The sequence below is a fragment of the Erithacus rubecula genome, assembly GCF_903797595.1.
Source record: "Erithacus rubecula genome assembly, chromosome: Z".
Classification (NCBI taxonomy): domain Eukaryota; kingdom Metazoa; phylum Chordata; class Aves; order Passeriformes; family Muscicapidae; genus Erithacus; species Erithacus rubecula.
The window spans coordinates 29805943-29831517 of NC_136661.1; the positions used below are offsets into that span (position 1 = coordinate 29805943).

At 47.9% G+C, this 25575-nt stretch overlaps 2 protein-coding genes across 4 annotated transcripts in view; one reads left to right on the top strand and one right to left on the bottom strand.

Moving 5' to 3' along the window:
- Positions 1–9079: 9079 nt before the first annotated feature.
- SIGLEC15 (sialic acid binding Ig like lectin 15) lies at positions 9080–20794 on the top strand (the record flags this gene model as incomplete). The annotated part of the gene is made up of 6 exons (XM_079330389.1): positions 9080–10126; positions 11962–12345; positions 15045–15404; positions 16857–16887; positions 18595–18709; positions 20744–20794. The coding sequence occupies exons 1-6, from the start codon at positions 10075–10077 to the stop codon at positions 20792–20794; spliced, it is 993 nt and encodes a 330-aa protein (XP_079186515.1). The 5' UTR covers positions 9080–10074.
- A 523-nt stretch (positions 20795–21317) lies between these two features.
- EPG5 (ectopic P-granules 5 autophagy tethering factor) overlaps positions 21318–25575 on the bottom strand; it is a 61551-nt gene continuing 57293 nt past the window's right edge. For all 3 annotated transcript variants that reach the window (XM_079330327.1, XM_079330326.1, XM_079330325.1), the window contains exons 43-44: positions 24345–24459; positions 21318–23269 (exon numbers count right to left, since the gene is read on the bottom strand). In XM_079330327.1, coding sequence (XP_079186453.1) covers positions 23087–23269; positions 24345–24459 — 298 coding nt within the window. In that variant the 3' untranslated portion in view covers positions 21318–23086. The remainder of the gene's footprint in view (positions 23270–24344; positions 24460–25575) is intronic.

A 25575-nucleotide genomic window follows, 5' to 3' on the forward strand; every position in this document is an offset into this window, starting at 1 on the left:
CAAAAGGTTCCACAGCTCCAGCGACTTACTCCATCCAGGTTCAGGATCAGCATCACAGAACTGGAAAACCAACTCTGAGCCATGTTGAAAGGGCAGATTAAATGTCATTTGGCCACCTTTGAATCTCATGATACAGAAGACACTTTTGGATTGCACTAATTTAACTGGGAAATTTAAAAAATAATGGATTCAAGAAAGAAAGGATCCACTCAGTAGTGCAACAAAACACCAAAACATAACAGGGATTTAAATAAAACAGCACAGGGTTACACATAGCCAAAACATTATTGATACAGCTTTGGGGAGAATTTGACATGCTGTAGTTATTTTACTTTACTAAGCCAAAGGTGAATGCTGATTCAAGGCAGAGAGAGGAGATAGAATAGTTTTGAAAGGGCAAATTCCCCTAATAAACCAAATGAGAGATGTCTGTCATGGCCTCAAGTTGTGCCAGGGGAGGTTTCACCTGGATATTGTGAAATTTTTCTTCACAGGAAGGATGTTCAGGCACTGCAGCAGGGTCAGTGGTGGAATCTGCATCCCTGGAAGTGCTCAAAAGGCATGGGGCACTTGGGGACATGGTTAGTGGTGAATTCAGTGCTAATTCAGGTTGAGGGTTGAACTCTATGATCTCAGGGCTGTTTTCTAACCTTAATGAGTCTATGATTTGCAAGTCCTGCTGGGGAACAGGAGCAGAGCAGCAGGAGCAGAGCAGAGCAGAGGGAGATCTGTGCTCATCCTGAGGTGTCTGCAGGTGTGCTGGGAAGCAGCAAAGGGGTGTCACAGAAATGAGGGACACCCAGCAGGCTTGAGACACAGGCAGAGTGAGACTGAGACACCCAGGCTTTCCCACTGAACACCAAAAGCTTTTCTCATGTTTTCTCTTGTTACTGAAGTGACCATTGTTTCATATTTTGCCTGCAATGGAATTTCCAGAAGAACAGCTTTCCCCCTGACTCACACCTCCTGAAAGCAGAACTTGTCTCTCATCTTCAGCACCAGCAGGTGCCAAAAGAGGAATTACACACCAGGGATGCACAGCTCCAGCCTAAACTCTGCACAGGCTTTGTGGGATGGCCCTTCCCTGCAAAACAAACCATCCATCAGGTCTTCCCCAGTGCTGGAAATCCCAGCTGGAAGCACATCACTGCCTGCATTCCCAGGGTGGGAATGCTGCAGGGAATCACCAGGCTCACACTCACCAGCCAGGCTGAACCAGTGGTGCCCTTCAAGCTGGAGCACGTGGCAGGCCAGGGGATTTTGGAGCCCAAATAGCAGAGGAAATATGCCCACAAGAATGCTGTGCAGGAAAGTCACATTGTCCATGCAACAATGCTTCTCCCAGAGGAGCTGCTAACTTGTGTGCTGCAGGTTTAGGTCATAAATCTAAGGAGGCAACAGAAGCCTCATTTATGATGTGACTGATAATCATGCCAGCAATTTTTGCACATTCCTTTGTTCCATTTTTCCTTCCAAAGAATGATGGCTGTGTGTAAGGCTTGAAGAAATATGTGATTTAGATGAAGCTGTGAGGAAGCAGCAGAAGAAATGCACCCAAACAGTCTGACTCAAACACATGGGGCTGTTGCAGTGCTCCTCATGTACACATAACCAAATTTTCCTCTGGTCACAGGAGGGGTAACCACAAACCAGGACTGGAGAAGACAGCTGCCTACAGGCATGTTACAAATCCATCCAAGATTTAAGTTCTCCTGGGAGCTTATCCAAAAGCATTCAAAAGATAACTCAGAATTGTTTATATACTCAGGGAAAAATGGCAAAACCCTGACCATTCAAAATAACTAAACCTGACAGACAAATGAGAGATTATACCTCAGAGGATGTACATGTCTGCTCTTCCTCTCATTGCTAAATAACAGGCTAATCTTTCCACAGTATGATTATCTGTAACAAAACAATGCTCTTTGTCTACAAGAAATTGGCTCTGTTTCATCAACATGGGTTTAATCAAAATTTCTCTCTACGACAACAGTGGCAGAGATTTCCCAGAGGAATTGTGGCTGCCCCTGGATCCCTGGAGTGTCCCAGGCCAGGCTGGATGGGGCTTGGAGCTAGGACAGTGGAAGGTGTCCCTGCCATGGCAGGGGTGGGATTGGATGAGATTTAATGTTCTTTCTAACCCAAACCATTTTATGATGCTGTGACCTGCATTCCACTCCTCCAAAGCCTGTAGATGTCCTTAGTCACCCATCTCCCCAGCAGAAAGAGAAACCTCCTTTCCCACCTTGCCTGCAGGGATTTACAACAGGGGCAATCCAGGGGGACACGTTTTTAACCCTTTGCATGCTTAAGGACGTGCAGCAGAGCGAATTTCAATTTCAAATTTCAAATTTAAATTTCGATTTCAAAGCTAATTTCAAGCACCCCAAGTTGAGCCCAGGCCCAGCCCAGTGGGCTGTGCAAACCCCAGGGAGAGTCTCCAGGGGCTGCAGAGCCTCTCTGGCTCAGAGCAGCCAGGTCTCTGAGGATGTCACATGAGAAGCAGAGCTCTGTGAGAAACCCTTCCTGCCTGCCAAAGAGGGCCATTAACTGCTCTCTCCATCCATCATGTCCACTCCTAACCAGCACAGTCCCTTCACCACCTGCTTCACCTGACCTCAGCTCAGGCTGCCAGCATTTCTCCTACCCTGCAGTGACCAGTTTCACCGTGCTGATGCCCTGGCCCCATCCCACTGTGCTTTAAGGCATCTCCACACTAAGGCCACAATCCAGAAGGGGGCTCAGGGCTGCAGAGAGGAGAAATGAGTGTAAGGAAAAGGCAGCAGCAATCTCTGCTCCCTGTGGCAGGGACAGCAACCAGGGAAGGGCTGGAGCTGTGCCAGGGAGGTTTGGGTTGGATTTCAGGAAAGGTTTTTCCCCCAGAGGGTGCTGGCACTGCCCAGGCTCCCCAGGGAATGGGCACAGAGAACTCCAGGAGAGTTTGGACACTGCTCCAGGGATGCACAGGGTGGGATTGTTGGGGTGAATGTGCAGGGACAGGAGCTGGCCTGGATGATCCCTGTGGGTCCCTCCAGCACAGGATATTCTATGAAATATTAATGAATCCTCCATGCTGCCCTCACTCCCCAGCTCTGCTGTTCCCTTGCCCTGCAGCATCCCCTGTGCCCAAGCCCAGCCTGCTGCTCTGCCCTCCCCATCTCCCTTCTCAGCTCCTCTCCCTCTGCCCCCTCTGGGACAAGCATCTTCTGGTGAAACTTCCCTTCCCAATCCTTCCTGGACAGGAACACTGAGCTTCCAGCAAGGTCCTTGAGCCAACAGCCACGTGCACACAGGCTGTGAGCAGGGAGCACTGGGGAATGAAAATTATCTATTGTTTGCTCCAGCCCGCATGAGGTGAGGGTTGACATGAACAATGTGCTCCCCATAGCACTTCTGCTGCACCCTATCAGCTCTGATCTGAATCCCAGGAGCCAATGCCACCATCAATCACTGCTACTGAGAGCCAGCTCCCCTAGGCAGGGCTCTTATCTCACTCTGCATCTCCAGAGCCACATGAGGTCATGTCAGTCCTGCAATTAAGTAAAGGTTGCACTGGCCTGAAAGGGTTAGCACCAGCTCTTTTGGGAGCACTTCTGTGCTGTCACAGACCACAGCAAGCACAAGGAAGAAAAGAAAGTTGTCTTTAAACTGGAAAAGGGGAGGTTTAGACTAGATGTTGCAAAAAATTCTTCCCAGTGAGGGTGGTGAGGTATTGGCTGGCACAGGCAGCCCGGGGGAGCTGTGGCCACCCTGTCACAGTGTCCAAGGCTGGACAGGGCTTGGAGCAGCCTGGAATAGTGGAAGCTGCCCCCAAACATGGCAGGGAGGTTCAAACCAGGTGATCTTTAAGGTCCCCTCTAACCCAACCCATTCAATGATTCTATAAATTGATTTACCAGCTACAATTCACATGTCAGTTCCACTTTGGTACCTTCTGATCCAGCAGACCTCAGTACCAACAGCACAGAAACAGTTGGTTTTGCACACTTACCCAGATTTTGCCACCTGTTGTCACTAAAGGCTCCATTTTCTAGCAGAAATGTTTCCTGAGGTGAAGGCAAATAGTCAACACACAGGCAGCAACTCTGATTCTGTGATTCTGCATTTCTGTGGTTTTGATTCAGTCTCTCCCCTGTATCCCTGCCTCTTGCATTGGTCAGAAAATCACACCCACTGAGAAAACCAAACTCTGAGAGCAACCCCAATGAAAGTTAAACTGCATGAAAAGCCCACCACCAAGCTGCTTTCTGGGGAGCCCCTGCCACAGGGCAAAAATTACTGCTTCTCTTGGAGAAGGATCCCTCCATCAGAGCAAGGGAAGCCTTCATCTCTCTCATCTAATTCCTGTACCAGCTAGAAAGGAGCTGCTCTTGCACTGACAGGCTCTGCCAAGAATTCAAGTCAAGGTCTCCTGTTTCAATAGCAGTTCAGAACACTGCTTGCTCTTCACCCAGGTCATGTGCTACCTACAAAAATTATTTGTTGTGGTCTCCTTAAAGTCACAAGTCTCTACAATGCCATTAAAACACTCTTGCCTCTGTCTATAACTCAGCTGCAGATTTAACTGCAGCATAGACAATCCTGGGACCATCAGGTCAAGGCTGTCAATGAATATTGCCTCTGGACACAGTTCATGGGGAGGAGTGATCACTCAGCCCTGTCTCATTTATTATCTCAACAGCTTGGCTTCAGATCTCAACCTTTCCCCCCACACTTGCCCAGGGGCTGTGGGAGCTCTGCCCTCCCTCACCCCTTCCTACCCCACCAGGCAACTCAGCCCTCAGGTGAAACCCAAGGTTTGGGTCTCAGTTCAGCAGAAAGTGGATGAAAACCTCTGTGCTATGCTAGAAATTACATAGCAGAGCACATTAGCAGAGGGACTGTTATCCTCTGGCCTTTATTTGTTTCAAATGTGCTGGGCCATATTTAAGAGTAGAGATGATAGTGAGGTGCCCTTGCAAGGTGAGAAACCTGTGGATGATGCTTGCAGATGCTGAAGAGCACTTCTGGAGCCACAGAGCAACAGGTAATAATGCCAAATGGAGAATTTCAGTAAGGGGAAATTGATAAACAGGCCAAGGTTCCAAAAAAAAAAAAAAAAAACAAAACAAAAAAAACAAACTCAAGAAAAAATCCCACAAACAAACAAAAAACAAACAAAAACCATGACAGCATTCTGGCCAAACTTTGCATTTAAATCAGTGAAAACACTACAGGCTATCAGAAGGACAAAGGACAACAGGATTGAACATTGCCCAGAGAAGATGCCACAGTAATGTCACTGGAAGGGCACAGGATCCAGGCAAGGCAGGGTGTGGGTGAGTGAGTGACAGGAGAGGTATAGGGCTTATCCTAAGGAGGTGCCACATTCATTATCACAGATTTGATTCTGGGCCCTTTTTAATCTGTTTGGAGCCTGTGAAGTGAGGCAAGAGAGCTCAGATCATGGATCAGAGCCTTTCACTGGCCAAGAGTGCCCTGTCAAGGGAAAGTTCAGGATGTGCTTCAGATATTGTGTGTCCTGGTGGGAAGAAACAGCCCACACTCCTTGCCAAAGGAGAGCAGCTCTCATCCAGAGCAGGGCTGTGAAATCTACAACTAGAGGAGCATAAATCTCTTCAATCACCAGCAGTGCCCATTCAGCAGGGAGAGACTGAACACATAAATCCCCAAAGGCTCACCTTCAGCAGGGCAGGCTCTGTTCTGGTGGCATTCCAAGTGCCTTTGATCAGCCTTTTGGATCAGTCCAAGGGATGTGTGGTGACTCTGCCCTGCCAGATGGCTCAGCCCTGGCTCAGGCTAATCCCAGCATCACAGAGGACAGGCCAGACCCTCTGTGCTGGTTTGGGGGACAGAATGGCCAGAGCAGGAGGGGACACTCAGTGCCTGATGAGCTGACATGGGTCTGAGGAGGGCTGGCAGCCCTAAAACATTCCACAGCTCTCACCAAGCAAGCTGGTGCAGATCCCTTGTGAGCCAAAGGTCTCTTGGGGTCCCTGCAATGAGTGGCCACATCAGGCTGGTCAGCACAGAGCTGTGGTGACAGCAGGGCTATCTGCACTGCTGGCTGGGCTGGGACCAAGCCCAGTCTGGAGCAGGGAACAGCAGCACCTTGGTGGCCCCAGGACCATCCCCAGGGTGGCTTTGACCTGCCCTGGTATGGGCAGAGCAGAGGGAGCACTGCAGGTGCTCATAGCCAGGGCAGAGGGTGAGAACAGGCAGCAGCAGGGACAGAAATGCAAAAATTTGGGACATCAGAGCTGCTCATCCACCTCAATGGATGTGACTGCATAATCAACAAACAACTTAGAGAGAAACACCTCCTTTGCCTTTTTCCACTGCCCTGTTGTGCATATAACACAAGCTGTTTTTCATGCAGTAATTGCCCACTAGGTGCAAATTACCCAATTATACACTTAATTTGCTTTGGCTGATGCTCACCAGAGGCAACAAGGGTTCACCAGCACCCGTGTTCCAGCCCCACCAACCTGCCAACACAGCTCTGGTGATGGAATAGCCCAGACCCGGAGCAATGGCATGGCAGGCAGGAGGAATTCCCAGGTCAGGAGCATTGGTGAGGGGCTGAGCAATCACCACAGGACAAGTGGCTGAACCTGTAGACTCTCAAACCAGACCAGCAGGAGCTTGAGGCAGTGGTGACAGTGTTCTGCAGCACCACACAAATCCAGAAAACAGGATCAGTGTCACCTGCAATAATGATGCCTGCATTTGACACCCTCCATCCCTTTCTACTTTTCCTGCTCTGTAGATTTATTCTTTTTTTTTTTTTTTTTTTTTCTGCTTCTTCCTGGGTGAGGATGAAGTAGATACAGAGGGAAGGTAGAGCAGATACAGAAGGGGAGCATGGCTCCACTTTCTGCTGCTGGCAGGGACCAGACAGAGGGAAAACCCCTCTGTCCTCCCAGCTTCACTTCCCAGCTCTTCACAGAGCCAATCCCTCCAGGGAAGAGAGCCAGATGTGACAAAACACGAGGCTGCTGCTTCAAAAATGTGCAGGCTGGCACTCTCAGAGGACCAGGAACACACATGATGCTGAAGTAATTGAAGTAGAAAACCTTGGAGCTGAAGCTAAGACCTAAAGGGAGGGAGGGGAAACACCTGTCTTCACTCTGGTCCCTGAATAAGGGGGTGAATTATCAGCACAGGCAGAGCTACACAAATAACTCTTTTCTTCAGCCCTTAGTGACAAACCTGGGGCCAGGAGGGCTGAGCTCTGCCATGCTCCTCTGCAGCCACATGTTGGAACCTGGGTGCAGACCATCACCACCCAACACAGAGCCATGGGACCATTTAGGATGAAAAGCCCTCTGAAACCATCCAGTCCAACCATTCCCAGCACTGCCCAGCCCACCACTGACCCCTGTCCCCAAGTGCCACATCCAAACAGCTTTTAAATCCCTGCAGGGATGGGGACTCCACCACTGCCCTGGGCAGACTTTTTGTGAGAGAATTTTTCCCTAATATCCAATCTAAACATCCCCTGAGACAATTCCTCAATCATTCATCACAAAACTGCAGGAATTTCTTAGGGAGGCTGGAGAAATGCCATTGTTTGCAGCCTTTAAATTTACTAGGACTAAAACTAGTATTTGGCAAACATGGATGTCATCCTGGCTTTGGTATTGGACCAGAAACAGGCATCCAAATGAAATCTTACACATTATTTAAGCACAGACCAGGGGGAAAAAAAGGTCACAGAATGTGTGGATTATACAGCCATGGATGATTTTGCTTACAAAATTTTTTGGCTGATTCAGATAGTTGTAAATCTTTTTAGCTATACGTTATCAACTCTGTATTTGAAACACTAAAATGCTTTGTTCCAATAGCCATGGTCCAAGAAGAAAATCAGTCCACAGATAAAACTTGAAGGATTTGTAGTTCTGCTCTGATTTACCAGATATTTTTCTAGGAGATGCTGCAGTAAAACATTAAAGAGGAAGAGGATCATACTGGTGTTAACTGCAGCTATTCTTTACATTAATCATTTATGCTTCACTGTAACAAGATGTTTTTAACATGGATTTCACTTTAATCTTTTACTTTAATCCACTGAGTCCCACTGTGCCATGAGTGGTGAAATGCTTAAAAAAGAGTCACACCACCAAAAACTTTACATCACAAATAGATAAAATCAAGCTGCACATGGGGGAAGAAGGGGGAGGTACACAGAAAAGGCAGATGTCACAGATGTGGTAGGGATTACAGGTCTCTCTCCTGCCCAAGGATGACATGCAGAGGGGACAGATCTAAGTCGATATTTGAAAAATTAACACTCTTGGCTGAGTAGCAACAGGTCCAAAAACCATAAATAAGAGCTGGATACTTCTCAAAAAAGGCCTGGGGAACACAGAACTCTCACTCTTCACAAACACTGTAAAGGGAAGGAATAAAGGGATCAGAAAGCAGGGAGCACCCTTCACACTAGCACATCTCAAGGTCCCCCTGCTAGGAGATTCTCCTTGGGGTGAGAAGGGAGCAGGGATGGCAGGAGCAGGGCAAGGGTCCAAGGGGAGCCAAAGGGAGCCCAAGGGGAGCCAAGGGGAGTCAAGGGGAGCCAAGGGGAGTCAAAGGGAGCCAAGGGAAGCCAAAGGGAGCCAAGGGGAGCCAAGGGGAGCCAAGGGGAGTCAAAGGGAGCCCAAGGGGAGCCAAAGGGAGCCCAAGGGAGCCCAAGGGGAGCCAAGGGGAGCCAAAGGGAGCCCAAGGGGAGCCAAAGGGAGCCCAAGGGGAGCCCAAGGGAGCCCAAGGGGAGCCAAGGGGAGCCCAAGGGGAGCCCAAGGGGAGCCCAAGGGGAGCCAAAGGAAGCCCAAAGGGAGCCCAAGGGGAGCCCAAGGGGAGCCAAGGGGAGCCCAAGGGGAGCCAAAGGGAGCCCAAAGGGAGCCAAGGGGAGCCAAGGGGAGCCAAAGGGAGCCAAAGGGAGCCAAGGGGAGCCCTGTCATTCCTCCTGGGGTGGGCGCTGGCTCTGGCACAGGGAAAGCAGCAGCAGCAGCATCTCCTGGCTCTGGGAGCCCTCCAGTGGCTGCTGCAGCTGCAGTCCCGGGATCTGCGGGGTGGGAGGCACCTGGAGCATCTCCCAAGGGCAGGGACACCAGAGCAGGCTGCTCCAAACTCTCTGTGAGCCCTGTGGGCGCTGCTGTCCCCGGCACCATCCAGGAGGGAGGCAGCAGAGCCCTTCAGCAGCACCCCAGGCTGGGTGAGATTATCCAGGCACACACTATTCCTCCCTCTCTCTGGCCTGAAGCAAAGGCAGCAAACCTCAGGCTGAAGCCAGGCAGGGAATTCACACCCCAAGGCTGTTAAACTTAGCCATGAGATCACTATAAGGGAAATAAACACACCAACAGCTCTGCAGATGAGCAAACTGCACAGTAAATTTGCTAAAGCTGAACGCAGAAGGAAAGCAGGAAGCATTTGCATAAGGCAAAAAGCTGGAATTAATCTTATTTCAAAGGAGGGAATGACACATCACTCATCAGGGTCAGGTGAGTGTGGACAGAGCACCAGGGACACCAAACCACTCATCCACCAGTGAACCTTGGCACAAGTGTCTCCAAAAGAAGAGTAGTTTGGGGTTTTTTTTCTATGCCTAGGGATTACAAGATCCAGTGAGCACAAGGGGTAAAGCACAGCTGGTTTGAAGGCTCCAGGTTCAGGCTTCAGGTTCCTTCTCCAGGAGAAGGAGCTGCCTTAAGCTAGGACAGTAAAAGCCTTGCTTGTCACAGCCTCAGGCAGATTGCAAGGATTTCCTCAGGGCTGGTGAGTGGGTAGCAAAAGCCATCCCTGTTGCCCCATGTTTGCAGCTCCAGTCTGCAATTCCCTCCCCTTAGCTGGAAAATGGTTAATCCTGTGATTCCTTCTGGTGCAATTTTCATATGACTGACCACAGAACTATTAATACCTGAACCCAGAGCTGGATCAGCTGAACAACTCATTCCCTCCATGGAGAATAAAACCACAACTTCTTCTACCCCTGGAAAAACCTTCTGACTGCAAGACCAGCAGCTCAGATGGTTCTGGTGTGCTGATGCCCCTCAGGAGAGAGCAGAGAGCAGCATGAGGGAGCTGGGCTTGGTTCTTCTGTGCCTCCTTCCCATCTCCAGGAAGGGTGAGTCCTGAGCTGCTGCCAGCCCCTGCCTCATCACAGCTTCTCTCCAGTCCCAGTGCCAGGGACTGCCTGCTGCAGCAAACTCTCCTAGAACTGCACTCTCCATCATATTGCTTAAAAGTATCCTGAAATTCCAAGCGTGTGACAGCACTGGGAAAAGTCAGGATTAGTGATTACCAGACAGGTGGTCAGTTTCTGGGGGAGTTTTGCATTTCTTTGTTTCCCTAACCTGAGCAGGAAGTTCATCTTGCTTTTACCCAGCTTTGCCAGGCAGATGCAGCATTTTCATCACCTCTCTGCTTCATTTTCCTTAGGAGTTATTATGCAGCAGACACAATATTTTCCAGTTCCACTGAGCCCTTAAGCTCACATTTAACTTCAAATATGCTCTTAAATTCCACCTAACTCCATAGGATTTGCTTTGCTTCACTGCCAAACTGCATTTTCCAGAGCAAGGGTGGTGGCTGAGCTGGTCCCCAGCTCTTGCTGTTGTCTTCATGACCTTTCCCACTGACAGCCAGCAGTAACACTGACCTGAAAACTCCTTTTGGGAGTTACCTTCTGTAAGATGTGCAGGCTATTTGCCTCTCTCTTTCTTGTGAGAGCTTCACAAGCTCAAATGGAGGATGGGTATTAACAAAAGGAATATGGAAGATCTACCATGCTGAGGCTTTAGAGTTAAGGGTAGATTATACACTGGAAGTTGACAGCTCCCTCCACTCACAACTAGGCAAACTGTGTTGCCATGGAAATGGACAGAGATGCTAACATTAAAAGCACTTATTTTTAACATTATTTTTCATCTGGAAGGCAAGGGGCGGGGGGGTTTATGTGCTAAAAAAAAAAAAAATTTAAAGGTGCTCTTTGCTTAAGATTGAAAACCAAAAAAAAAATTTATCAAAGGGTGGCAGAAAGAAGCAAGTCGTACTCAAAAGCACACGATCTACAGTTCTCCTAAAGTAAAGGTTACAGTGACTTGCTGCAAAATAACTAAAACAAGAGCAAACAAGCTAGAGAGCAATAGCAATTGCTGTTTCCAGTGCCAGGTCCTTGTGCTCAAAGCCCATGAGCTTCATGAAGCTCCTGCAGTGCTGCAGCATTGTTTATTAGATTACCTGGGCTGGAAAAGGTGCCCATACTGTTATTGTGTATGACAGGGCAGCATGACTCCAGATCTCAGTAATCAAAATTCTGGCTTGGAGCTGACTCCATGTAAATATCTGAACAGGGAACTGGCCCTAGGATGGCCTTTGTCCATTGTGTAACACACAATAGGTTAATACAAGCTGCACTGCCACAGAGATGTTTGTCAGGTGCCATGGGCCACAGACACAAAAAAACAAATCTTATCTTTGAGCCTAACAGGAGTAATCTGACAGCTGAATGCCCATATGGTGGAGCCAGCAAGACCAGGGATGGGTGGAACTGCTTACAGGATGCTTTTGCATTTTACAGGTATTCTCAGCTACTGAGAGCCCCTGATCTAATGGAGTGAGTTTCATAAGACAGGAATGTAGGCACAGATGTTTCTGAAGCCACAATCTGCTGCTACAGCTGTTGATAGCAGCAGAACAGTGGGTAGACAGACATGTCTATATATTAAACTGAAAGAGAAAAGATTAAGATTAGATATTAGAAAGAAATTATTGGCTGTGGGGGTGGTGAGGCCCTGGCACAGGCTGCTCCTGGATCCCTGGAAGTGTCCAAAACCAGGCTGGATGGGAATTGGAGCAACCTGGGATAGTGGAAATGGCAGGGGGGTGGAGTGAGATTAATTTTAAGGCCCCTTTTAACCAATTCCACTCTGCAATTCCATGATCCCTGCTTGCTTGCAGGTGTGCAGTGCAATGGCTGGTCTGTCCACGTCCCCTCTGATGTTACTGGAGAGCTTGGGAAGATGGTGATCCTGCCCTGCACCTTCACACACCCCTACAAATCATTTGACCGGGCTCTCACGGCCATCTGGAGGATCAGGGAGCCTTACAATGGCACAGTGATCTTCAAGTGTGTGAGCCAGAGCAGCAGTGAGCTGTGCAGGACTGCCATCAGCCACAAGAACAAGTACAAGCTGCTGGGGAACCCCAGGCACAAGGACCTGTCCATCAGGGTGGAGAACCTGACCTGGAGCGACAGCGAGAGGTATTTCTGCAGGGTGGAGCTGGCTGGGGACATCCAGGACAAGTATGAGAGCAGGAATGGGATAAAGCTGCACGTGATTGGTAAGAGGGCCTGGGAGGCTGATGGGTTTTTCTGGATATTTTTTTCTCTTTTTTTTTTTTTTTATTTATATATATCTGTGAACACAAACAAGAGGATGGGAATGCTGGAGCTGTTATCTCCATCCCAATCATCAGCCTCATTTTACAGAACCAAGCAAAGGAGATGGAACAGCTTCAGCAGCAGCACAGCAGACCAAGTTCTCTTTGTTCCAAAGTCTTTTAACAACTTTCCACCTAACAGCATAATATTAAAAGCTGAAAAGCATTTGCTCAGGCTAATTAATAAAGCCACACATACATCTTGCTTTGAAAAATGTTTGCTTGAAATAGCTTAAAACAATGGTTAAAACTTCATTATTAAGATTGCATATTTCTTCTATCTTGCTTAATGTATTTTCCTGAGGCCTATCTTTATACAGCTCACAGCCCTTTTGTTTCTTGTCCTTGCATCTTAACATTCTTGCATTTCTCCATCTTGAGATTTGCTTTCACACAGCTTTCTGAGAGTTTTATACCTTTTCTGTTTCCCACAATAGGCAAAGGAGGCAAAGCCACCCTCTAGGGAAGAGCCACCAGGGTGTGGGAAATGACAAATGGTTGCAGAAATTTACCTGAGATGGTTTTCCAAAGGGTTGGGTTTTCTTTCTCCATGGTAATAAGGAAAGCTCATTTTCCAATATGAGTCAGTCTTCCAATACGAGACAGTGAGCACAATGCAGGGAAGGGAATAGGAGCAAAACTGGTAAGGAAATGGTGAGGCTCTGGCAGTTTTTCCTGGAAAAAAAAAAAGCCCACAAAGTTTTTTCCTGGAAAACCAGTTTGGAGCACCAAATGTTAAATGTTAATCCCATTCCCAGGGCAAGCTCACAGACTGAGGAGATACAGGAGGACTCAGAATCAGACTCAGATCTTACCCAGGCCATCAGGTTGGGTGGTTTTGCTACTGAGAGGGAAGTTCCCTATGCCTGCTGTGCAGTGTGAGTGTCCAGATGATGAGCTTGGCTGTTTCTTGAGCAGCTCTTCACAGTTTTGGCTCTCCTTCAGTTGTACCAGATCCTGAACATCCACACACAGCAGGACCAGGGCAGCACAGCAGCAAGACCTGTCCCTCAGGGGCTGCCTGGATTTTAACAGCAGAGGAATGATAACACACACAGATACAGTACCCTGCTTGAAAATGGGCCCTGACACTGTGGTTAGGAGGGGTTAATTAATGCTTAAAAGGTTAATTTAAACACCAAAACAGACCCACCACACACAGCCTCAGATTTCTCCTCCACTACATGGACAAAGGGGAAGACATGTGGTTGCAAACTCTGTTTTTGTTGTCTAGTCTGAAAAAAAATGAATTCCTGCTCTTCTTCTGTGAGGACACTCATTTAGTGCCCTTCACTTCCTGTAACATCTTTAAGAACATTTCCAGGGATGAAGGCTCCACCATCTCCCTGGGCAGCCCCTTCCAATGTCTAATCACCCTTTCTGTGAAGAAATTTCTCCTGATGTCCAGCCTGAAAGTGACCTGGTAACTCTGGGGCTGGAAAGAAAATAATCAAAAATAGGTTGTGGATATTTATAGGGAAAAACAGACATTTTCCCTATAACTAACCTGCCAGATCTAGCAAAGGGCTCACACAAATCCACGTGCACTCTGGAGGTCAGGGATCACAGGAACAGCCACAAAATGCTTGAACACTTTGGGTGACATGTCCTGGACCTTGTGGAGAACCAGCCAAGTCCACAAAGGTCACCAGCTGCACCTGAGCCTACAGTGGTGGGTGGCACTTCTCTGCCACCAAGGAAGGACAGAAGCTGACAACAGCTGAAGTTGACCAAAGTTCAGAAAAATGTGTGAGCCACTACTGGAATAAAACAGAGTACACATCCTTTCATCCAGGCTTTGCTGGGTGAATTGTTTTGCCCCTCTATCCAACATGGACTGGGTGGGAATATCTAGTAGAAGAAAGTGCCAAGAAAGACAAGGAAGGAGAGGGCTGATTCCAACATCCATAGAGTCATTAAATAGTTTCTGTTGAAGAGAATCTTTAAAGCTCATCTTGTCCAACCTCCCTGTCATGGCAGGGACACCTTCCATTCTCCCAGGTTGCTCCAAGCCACTTCTAGCCTGGCTTTGGACACTTCCAGGTATTCAGGGGAAGCCACAGCTGCTCTGGGCAATATTCTTTTCAAAAACATTCCTCCTCAAATCTAAGTCTCTACTCTTATAGTTTTGAAACATCAACCCTCGTCCTGTCAAAAGTCCTGCTAAAAAGTTTTTCCCCATTTTGCTTGGAGCCCCTTCAGGCCCTGCCAGGGGCTCTGAGCTCTCCCTGGAGCCTTCTCTGTGCAGCTGAGCACCCCCAGCTCTGCCAGCCTGGCTCCAGAGCAGAGGGGCTCCAGCCCTGCAGCATCTCCTGCCTCCTCTGCACTGGCTGCAGCAGCTCCACCTCCTTGTGCTGCTGGAGCCCAGGGCTGGAGCAGCTCTGCAGGTGGGGTCTCACCTGAGCACAGGGGCACAGGGGCAGAATCCCCCTGCCCAGCACAGTTCAAGGCTGGGGCAGGCCCATCTCTCACCCAATATCCAACTTTTACCCTGCCAAAACAACGCTAAGGGTCCAAAAAGACCAAAACTTCCCTCCAGTTGTTCTGCACCAGCCCTGCCTGACCCAAGCGCTTTCCCCGCGCTTTTGTGCTTCCCGCAGCCGCGCCCAGGATCATTAACATCACGGTGAGCTCCAGCAGGGATCACACCTTCCAGGCTCGGTGCACGGCCGAGGGGGAGCCGGCCCCGGCCCTGAGCTGGAGCGGACCCCCCGAGGGCAGCCCGGGCTGGGGCGGCGGCTCCGGACACCGCGTCAGCAAAGAGCTGCGCAGCCTGAGCCACGACGGGAAATACACCTGCACGGCCGCCAACAGCCACGGCAGGGCCGAGGCAGCCCTCTACCTCTACAGCTTCAGGGCTCCCGACAGCTCCTCCTTCAGGATCCTCATCTTCGTGCCGCTGGGAATCAAGGTGGTGCTTCTGCTGGCCATGCTCAGCTTCGCCTTTTTCTCCAGAGAAGGTCAGTGTCCTGACTTCCCGTCCATCCTGCTGGATGCTGGTTTGAAGGATAGGTGTCTGCTAATAAAGGCAGGAAATGGAGAATGTAAACCCCCTCCCTCTAAATTATCAGAATTTTCAACTTAAGGGTCTCTCAGATAAAGATATGGGAATTAGGAATAACAGTTCTTTACCAGGAAAATTAAAATAGCAATGCAGTATTACACAGAACAATCCCAGCCCTGCCAGAGTCAGAATCCAAGCTGGCACAGTCAGTCAGTCAGGGTGGTGGCACAGTCCCATTCCATGGTGCTGCATCCTCCTGCAGGGGCAGATGTGGCTCAGCTGGAGCAGTGCTCCTGGAGAAAGTGCAGTTTCCTCTGAAGCTCCAGAGATGATGTGGAAAGGTCTGGTTTTCCTCTGGAATCCAGTGGAAAGAAGGTTCCTTGGTGTCCAAAATCTCAGTTTTTCTCTGGGTAGGAAAGGCTTGGCTCCTGCCCTGGCTGGAGCATCTCCCAGTGGGATGATGGAATTTTATCAGCCATGCACTGGGACTCACTGGCCATGAACAGGAGATATCTCCTGGAGGGAGGATGGGCTGTGGGAAGATAAAGATGATTGCCCAGCTGGTTTAAAGCTGGCCCATTAGCAGATAATATGTGCCACAGATGGTGATGGAATACACATTTCTGGCCACATCAACCCAATACAGATGTGCAGACAAGTCAGGCAGGAGGAGACTGGGTTTGGAGGGAGGGAGTGTTATTGATTTTATGATTTTCTGCCCTAGGAGAAGGACAATTCTAGCAGGAAACCTAAGAAGAGCCAAGAGCTCTTGGCTGACAGAAGGGTCTTTGGAAATTCAGAGGAAGCAGGAGTTTTCCTGTGCCCAAGAAGAAATGTTAATAAACCAACAGAGGGGAAATGGGTGGAATAACCCACTGCCTACATAACCAGATCTTTGGGTTGTTTTTTTTTCCCTTGAAGCAGGCTAATAACTATATCTTTTCCTGCAGCCCAAAGCCAGGGTTCACCTTTGCTGAATGCCACACAAGTTTAATCTCCTCATTTTACAGAGCACCCTTGTCAGTCCCCTAGGGCTGAAATCCCAGGGACTTCCCCAGCTTACAGGAGATGAGCCCTTGGACTGAGGGACACAACATCCCTGGTTCCCAGCCCTGCAGTGCTGCTAGTGCTGGCATGGGCAGGAGGGGACTGAGAAGGAGGGGATGTCATCTGTAGGGACAGGCTGGTGTCACACTCATGGAAGCCACCACTTGTCTGGAACAGTAGTGGTTGTCAGACCAGCCAAAAATACTTTTCTCCTTATATTCCAGTGCCTAATTCCCAATCATATGGAGAGGGACAGATGCCTGACTTCCCTTTCACTGGAGTGTCACAGCCACCCCTCAGTGCAGCTCCCCAGCCCACTCTGACCTCATTGCTAACCCACATCACCATTTCCACTTCACAGGTCCCCCCTCTGCTCCATCCAGCCTGGCCAGGTAAGGATGTCTTGCCTTCTACTTGTGTTACCCTGCAGGAGAGTGAGGATGGCCAAGGTGAGAAATGCAGCTTGTCCTTGGTCTTGGCAACAATTTTCTGGCCTCAGAGCAGCTGCTGGGGCAAGGAGAGGGTTGAGCTGATGACCAGGTCAGCCAGTGTGAGGGAACAAGGACTGGACACTGCTGGGAGGAGGTTCTGGCTTGGGCACAACTGAGAGGAGACCCCAGTGGTGTGAGGACAGGGGACTGGGCAGCAGTTTGGAGAGACCACAGCACATGGCTGCTGTACCAGCAAAGGGCTGAGAGCAGTTTAGATGAGCCATAAGCCCAGAGCTTGGCTGGAAGGCTGCAGACAGGCTGGCAGAGCTGCACAAGAGAAGGCTCCAGGGAGAGCTCAGAGCCCCTGGCAGGGCCTGAAGGGGCTCCAGGAGAGCTGCACAGGGACTGGGGACAAGGCAGGGACAGGACACAGGCAATGGCTCCCAGTGCCAGAGGGCAGGGCTGGCTGGGATATTGGGGAGGAATTGCTGGCTGGGAGGGTGGGCAGGGCTGGCACAGGGTGCCCAGAGCAGCTGTGGCTGCCCCTGCATCCCTGGCAGTGCCCAAGGCCAGGCTGGATGGGAATTGGAGCAGCCTGGGACAGTGGAAGGTGTCCCTGCCATGGCAGGGGTGGCACTGGATGAGTTTTAAGTTTCTCCCAACCCAAACCATTCCATGGCTCTGTGATGCCACATTAAACCAGCAATGGACCAAGGGAAACGTCAGGGTCTCTGCTGACACTGTGAAACAGAAATCTTCCCATCCCTCTGCACCCCAATTTGTAATGGAGTGGAAAAAGTTGCCCCACCAAAGCTGATGAGCTCAGCCAAGTGTGCAGGGAAGGTATGGAGACAGCAGAGCCCAGCTCAGGTGTGACAGGGCCTGGTTCTAGGGCTGCATCCACACCACACTCCCACAAACCTCTGGCATTTCCCATTACCCAGCACAACACTGATCCTGGACACTCCTGACAGCTGGGGTGGCCAAATTTCTGGGACAGGAAGAAATAAATTTTAAAAGAAACAAAAAATATACCAAAAAATCCTACCAAAACCAACCCTTGATCTAATGGAAAAGAAGACTTATCTGAGGCCAAGGACAATTAGATCTGCTTGGGGATGCACTCCTTCAATTTGAGTAATTTCTTTGTGATACCTCCTTCCTGAATTACCCCACATCACCTTCCCTGACCTTTTCCAATAGCAATGGCCATTCCAGCAGTCAAGTGTACAGGGCACAGCCCAAGAAACAAGGCATTGAATCATACAGTCAAATCTGTAATTATTTGTAAAAAAAAAAATTTAAAAAGGCAGTTTTGCTGATTTATAAGGGTCTAAACCACATTGTACCCTTGGTTATATTTACTTAGATTCCTACACAGGAATCTAAGAAGGCTTAAAGCCAACACTCACATGAGAAGATCTTCCTCAGGACAGGTTTGTCACAGCCTCACAAGGCTCTGGGCAGGACAGGAGAGTAGCACAGTGGATATAAAAGTGCAGGAGACTGTGAAAGCTTCAAGGTGTAGAACAGCAGCTGCAGCTCAGACCCTTAAAATCTCCCAAAGAATGGATGTGTCAGAGTGCTGCAGACGCTTCCTCTGCCACCCACTGGAGCCTGGCAAAGCCCAGAGCAGTCTGAACATCCTGCCACGTCTCGTCCTGCCAGGGCACAGCTGCCAGAGTGCACCTACAAGAACTGTGCGCGCCGAGAGCGGAGCCCGCGCGCCGCCGGAGCCCCGCCACGGCTCCCCCTCCCCAGGGAGCAGAGCCAGCCTGCCCAGGCACAGCTCACACCAGCCTGGGAGCACAGCCAGCCTGCCCAGGCACAGCTCACACCAGCCTGAGAGCAGAGCCAGCCTGCCCAGGCACAGCTCACACCAGCCTGGGAGCACAGCCAGCATGCCCAGGCACAGCTCACACCAGCCTGAGAGCACTGAGCCAGCCTGCCCAGGCACAGCTCACACCAGCCTGGGAGCACAGCCAGCCTGCCCAGGCACAGCTCACACCAGCCTGGGGAGCAGAGCCAGCCTGCCCAGGCACAGCTCACACCAGCCTGGGAGCAAAGCCAGCCTGCCCAGGCACAGCTCACACCAGCCTGGGAGCACTGAGCCAGCCTGCCCAGGCACAGCTCACACCAGCCTGGGAGCAGAGCCAGCCTGCCCAGGCACAGCTCACACCAGCCTGGGAGCAGAGCCAGCCTGCCCAGGCACAGCTCACACCAGCCTGGGAGCAGAGCCAGCCTGCCCAGGCACAGCTCACACCAGCCTGGGAGCAGAGCCAGCCTGCCCAGGCACAGCTCACACCAGCCTGGGAGCAGAGCCAGCCTGCGCAGGCACAGCTCACACCAGCCTGGGAGCACTGAGCCAGCCTGCCCAGGCACAGCTCACACCAGCCTGGGAGCACAGCCAGCCTGCCCAGGCACAGCTCACACCAGCCTGGGGCTGCATCCTCTGCAAGGCGCCTTCCACGATGCTCTGAGCTCCAGCCCTGCTTCTCCTCGCCAGTGAGAGCAGCCTTTGTGGGGAAAAGAGAAAAAAGAGAGAATGATAGAGCTGGGAGAGCAAAACATGGTCAGTTCCATGTGCTTTTAGCCCATATCAGATATTTAGCAAGCAGGCAATAGTGTGAGATTGCCTCACAGATTTTTGCTTTGGTATTTTCTGAACATCACCCTAAAAAGCCATTTTCACCACTCTACTTCTCCAGCCACATCCAAGTGGGCTGCTGACATGACAGAAATCCTAGCTGTGGCAAAACACTGCTGGAATTTCTGATTTGGAATTTCTGGGGTTTGTTTCTTTTTTTTTTTTTTTTAATTATTATTAATCCTAAACTTCCAGAAAAGTTTATTTTAGAGTTTAAAGGAAACCTTAACTTTAAAAAGGAATCCAAGCAAGTTTTTTTCCAAAAACTGCTAGAGCTGAAAACAGGACATGAGAAGTCTAAACTAGTCTTAAAGTCTAAACTCTAAAGTCTAAACTTAAAGTCTAAACTCTGCTTCAGCTCCTAGTGACTAGAAACTCAGAGCTTTGTGATAAATGTTCCTATACACAAAATCGTTGGGTTGAGTTCTCTTTTTTTTTAATAGCTAAGAAAAAATATTTCTAAACCATTTCCATGCCTGCGTTACACAAAGGAGTTTCTTTAAGGTCTGACTACCCATTTCTGAAATCTTTCTTCTGAGATGGAGTCACTACTATGAAGTCCCAAAGGCTAAGAAGTCCCAAAGGCCAACCACAGACAAATCTCTAACTCAACTGCAAACATCCTCCAAGATCAGGTGAACAGATCCAGCTTATGGTATCCCAGTGTGGGTCAACCTGGAGAGGCAGGCAGAGCACCAGGATGGCTTAGATGAGGAGGAGGAGAAAGAATTAACAAAGAGAAGGTGGTTGGAACATATTTTCATGTTTATACTGATGGATTTGATGCTCTGTGCAACCATCCCAGTGTAGCAGCTCCAAAACTGTTCCCCAAACAATCCTGCTCCTGGTAACAGCCACCAATTGGTACTGAAATACCATCAAGCTTGCAAGCTCAACCCCAGGCTGGGAATCATTATTTTAAAGTTCACCTCTTCATAACATCTGCACTGGGAAAGCAAAGCAGAATTCTAAATGACTTGAGCAGAATGATAAGAGGAAAAAAAAAAATGCAAGGATATACTTGAAACTGATCTTTTAAATCCCTGCTTAAAATCCCAGCAGTGACAAAGCCAGATTTAATAAAAATAAGAAGAGATGCAAAGAGAAAAAGGAAGTTACAGCAGACAGTGTATTCACAGACCTGTGAGCTCAGTTTCACAGGTGTCACAGAGGAAAGAGACCTCAGAGATAATAGCTGGACAAACTGAATTGGATTTCTGAGCCCCTATGATTTATAGACAAAGAGTAATGAGAACTCACTTCTACCTCTGCAAGGTATTGAGGCATGGCTTTCTGATGTTTTTTTTCCTCAAAAATTACTTCTTTAACTCAAGTAGTTTGGGTCCAAATAGATGCATCAGACCTCATGTCCCAAAACCAACTCCATTCCCCCTGGTCCTCATGGGAGACTCAAACACCCACTCCAACCACTATAAACTGGAGGGATAAAACACAACAGTGCAGCCACCAGGACACTTCTGGTATTGAACTCATCTGGGAGATGCAGGGAATGCCAAAGTCCTTCCAGTAAAACTAGAAGGCATAAAAAGTCAATCTGCTGGGACTCCCAAGGTCTGGAGTTCAGATGTGCATAGGGAACTGCAATGCAGGTTCAGACTTCAGCCATTGCCATGCTGATCATGAAGCCAGGAGACTGGTCTGTAGGTGACACATGGAGCAATTATGTCTTATCTGATGTGGATCCTTCTACAAAGGTGAAAATATCACGATTTCTGTCACCAACTGCTTGATTTTCCGTTTTTATTTTGCATGGTCTTTGCAGACAGAGCATGTTATAAATACAACATTTGTAAAAACTCAAGAGCTGAAACAATTCCTCATTTTGAAAGTGCATGTCAAACACATATTTCTGACTTCTTCACATTTATATGCAACTGATCAGTAACATTGAACCTAATAAACCCAGTGCTTTTAAGTCTTTGGGGGGGAAAGCAGCAGAATGTATTCCTCCAGACATAAATTTTCCAAAAGAGTCTGTTAAAAACCATGCTGCATTGGTATCTGGTTACTATACAGAGGGATGTACATATATATATTTATTTATAGGCTCGCAGATAGAGCAAAGAACTCTAAGACCACATTAAAATGATGGTGATCCAATGACCCAGCTGGCATAATTAGCAGAATCTGTCACAAAGGAAAAGGTGATCTGTCCTCTAGCACCAGAACCAGAGCAACAGCTCAAAGCATCACTGACAGACAGTAGGTAGCACATTTCTATCCCCTATTGACCAGAACTCATGTTTTAACGTGCAACCATGTCAAAACCACAAAGGCACAATTAATGGAGGAAAAAAAAAAGTGATCAGCTCCTTCAAGAGATGTAGGGACTAAGACTGCAGGACCTTGGGCCAGCTCTAATAGATCAGTGATTAAAGGGACATCAAACAAGCACCAGGAAAAAATTGCCTTCTGCTTTTCCCAAACAAAAGTGCATCCCATGATCAGACAAGGCAACAAAACCAGTGACCATTCAGCTGAAACAACAGATTTACAGGCTCATGGTTCATGCTTTGGCAACAGAATTTTAACAAGTGATCACCAAATTTAATAGAACAAAAATAACTCTTCACAGTGTCATCTAAAATCCTGTCATGTCATGTCCAGCCAGGCAGAAGAAAATAAGCTGAAGTGGTGGCTGTTAAACATTTCCTGTTGTTAAACAACCAGACTTAGGAATTACTGAATCCTATTTAACATGATCATAACTGACTGCTCCCCTCTCAGACTCTGGAGATCCAGAAAATATGTCTCTGGATTTAAATCCCCTTTAACTTGGCTAGAAGTTACTTGCATTTAATCAAGCAATATAGATGCAGACACACTAATATTAAGAAAACAGGAAAAAACAATGTTCTTAGTTCCCATTTTTGTTGGTATTTACAGAAGTGGGTGAAGATTGTAGGCATGCCTCTAAACTACGGATTTCTGTGGGATAGCAAAAAAGTCAAGATTTAAAATACCATCCTTTCAAATACAGGGATTTCACAAAAATTGCTAGACACACACTCATCAGGTAAGACTCAGAGCTATCCTGATTAAGAAAGTCAAACCTCTTTTACACACAATGCTCCACTCAGTTTTGAACTGGCCTGAGTGATGACACAATGGAAAATAAAAAAGGCACCAAGTAAAAACTTCAGACACTACAGGATGAGCTGTGCTGTGATTTTTACACCTATCCCCAGGCACCCTTCTCTCCAAAGGGCACCACACACAGAAGATAATCAAGTGCTTTCAGTCAATTAAAAAACCAAAGAAAACCAACCAAAAAAAAAAAAAACAAAAAAAAAAACAAAAAACCCAAAACGCAAACCATTAAGCAATTCCACAGGCCTAAAAATCAAAAGGAAAGCAAGAAAACCTTGAAGTGGAAAAAACAGTGTGCAGTTCTTATTCACAGGTCTGACTTAATTAAAGTGGAACTCTGAAGGTAAAGATAATTTGTGCAATAAGGACACTGTTTGTAAACCAAAGCCACCACCGGCGCCGCTACCGAATGCTGTCCAAAAAATGCACTTCTGGGTACAGGGTGTTCACCAGGAGGGACAGGAGGTTATTGCCATCCTGAAGGCAGTGCTCAGGGTGCTTGATGAACACAGAGGCCTGGGAGAGCTGCTCTTGGTAATCCATGTATTGTTTGTTGGATGACATGGCTTCCAGAGCACTCAGTGCCTACAGGGAAAAGGGAAAATTCTGTTAGTTTTGTGTATTTTGGTCTATAATACAGCATTATCTCCACAATTCCCCTAAAGGATCCTCACCTACTACAGAACCCAAAGTTTTGTGCCTATTCAGAACAAAACAGTGGCAAAATACCATCCCATAACAGTGTTTCCAATCAATTCCTATTTTTCAAGCTGTTCTCTCCCCAGTATCAACACAAAAACTATTAATTGTTTAATGTCCTATCAATGCTTCCTAGGATTCTGTAACCCAAACATTGTCAAATATCTACTTCATGAACTCAAGACGTGGTTTCACAGAAATTGTGTCAAACTATAAGCTGCAACACACTTAAATCTTCACTTTAGGTTGTTCTTATGGATATACTGACTTGCATGAAAGCACTGTTTTGCTTCCATTAATAGTATTAAAGTTGGATATTAACTATCAAGTTAAAAATTGTATGTAGAGAAGTCTATGTTGGCAGGACTAGCAAGGACAAATGTAGAAAATATTTCTGAGCAAGTTTTGGTTTATTTTTAGAGAAATAAACTGTACCAAGCTACTTTGCTTTGGTTCCTAACCAACTCCTCCTTCCTCTTCACAAGCACTTACTGAGGGAACACCACGGTCAGTGCACATGCTGAAGGGGGAATGTTTATTTGTCACAGGGCTTTTAAGCCCTGACCTCACATAAACAAATGTCAGTGTGAATAAAGTAGCCTTGCTTTATCACTGAAAGGCAGTGCAAACCACAGCAGCACTGTTTTTTCCTGTTTTTTTTAAACTCCTTCTACCTGCTACGCTCCAAGCTTTCTGAAGTCAGATTTTACAGACATTAAGTTCATCAGCCCCTTTTAAATGTGTAAGATTCAAAAATGGTGCCTACATATTAAGGCAGAACACTGTTTAAAGTTTTACCCAGAGTACTTCAGGATAGAGCCAAACACAAAGTTTAGCAACAAGGTGAGAGCAGGATTTACCTTGAAGAAACGCTTGCAGCGACTCTTAGAAAGCTCACCCTAAAAGCTAAACAAGCATGCCGAGGGGGCATGCCAAGCAGCCAGAGATGGGCACACCTCACCTGCTGAGCCTTTTGGGACAGCCTGGGCTCTGAGCCAGCCTTGAGGCGCACCTGGCCCTCGGCAGGGATCTGCACCAGCAGGAAGGCAGACAAACTGCGGGCAACCACGCGGAACCTGCAGGGGACACACAGAGGGGCAGGGTGACACCACATCTGCAAGGCTCAACAGCAGAAAATTGTTAAGATCCATCCACGAGGTATCTCTTGCATGAGGAACAAAGTAAAGGCTTGAGAGGACCTGTTCCAATGCATTAGAAACCATTTCAGTATCACAGAATCCCAAAATGGTTTGGGTTGGAAGGGATCTTAAAGATCATCTTATACCATCCCCTGCATGGGCAGGCACACCTTCCACAAGACCAAGCTGCTCCAAGCCTCATCCAACTTGGCTTTGAACACTTCCAGGGGTGGAAGGGAATCCCAGCTTCTCTGGGTATACACACAATAGCAAACAATACATACTAGAAGATAATATAATACCTTTATAGTAAATACTGTATCTGTTTCAAGCCTAGCTGAAATACTCCTCATCTCACATCTGAAGTACCCCTAAGGTGGCAAATGTAAAACATTCCTATCACCCAAACCAAGGGAATTACTTGAATGACACCAAGAATTCAGGGCAATTTAAACAGCATGGCATCCCAGAAGGGCTTTATAAACACGAAGCTATGCTCAAGTGCAGGATTGAATTGTTGTTCCACAAACATTTATTGGGTACTTTCTCAGCTTTCTTTCCAGAAGGGACTTGATTTTGATGCCTAACTATCAAACTTGGTGTCTGTGTTCAGAAGGTAAAGTAAATCACAAGCAAGCACATGCTCCTTTGTGCATTTCTTAGTGTTTCCAATAACTCTAGGTTAGGACAGAAATTCCAACGTGTCTGTTTATATACAAAATCTTGGGAAGTCAACTGAAGTAGTTTTCTACAGACCAGGTGAAATACCTTCTTCTAACAAACAGTCTGCATACAAACTTTGCTTGAGGTGGACTCTAATTCAGATTTAGAACTGAATTTTCTTTCCTTTTTCACCACAACCTTTGCAGAGGTTCATACTTGCCTCCTAACCTCATTAACACACTCATTGTGCTAATTCTGTGACAGGCCCAAGAAACATTATAGATCTGGGGACAATGTGGACTCTGATCATCTTTCCACACTGTGCAGGACCCAGACTGGGCATTCTGCACCCAGGCTGAGGTTTGTTTAACACCATGATGTAACCAAATA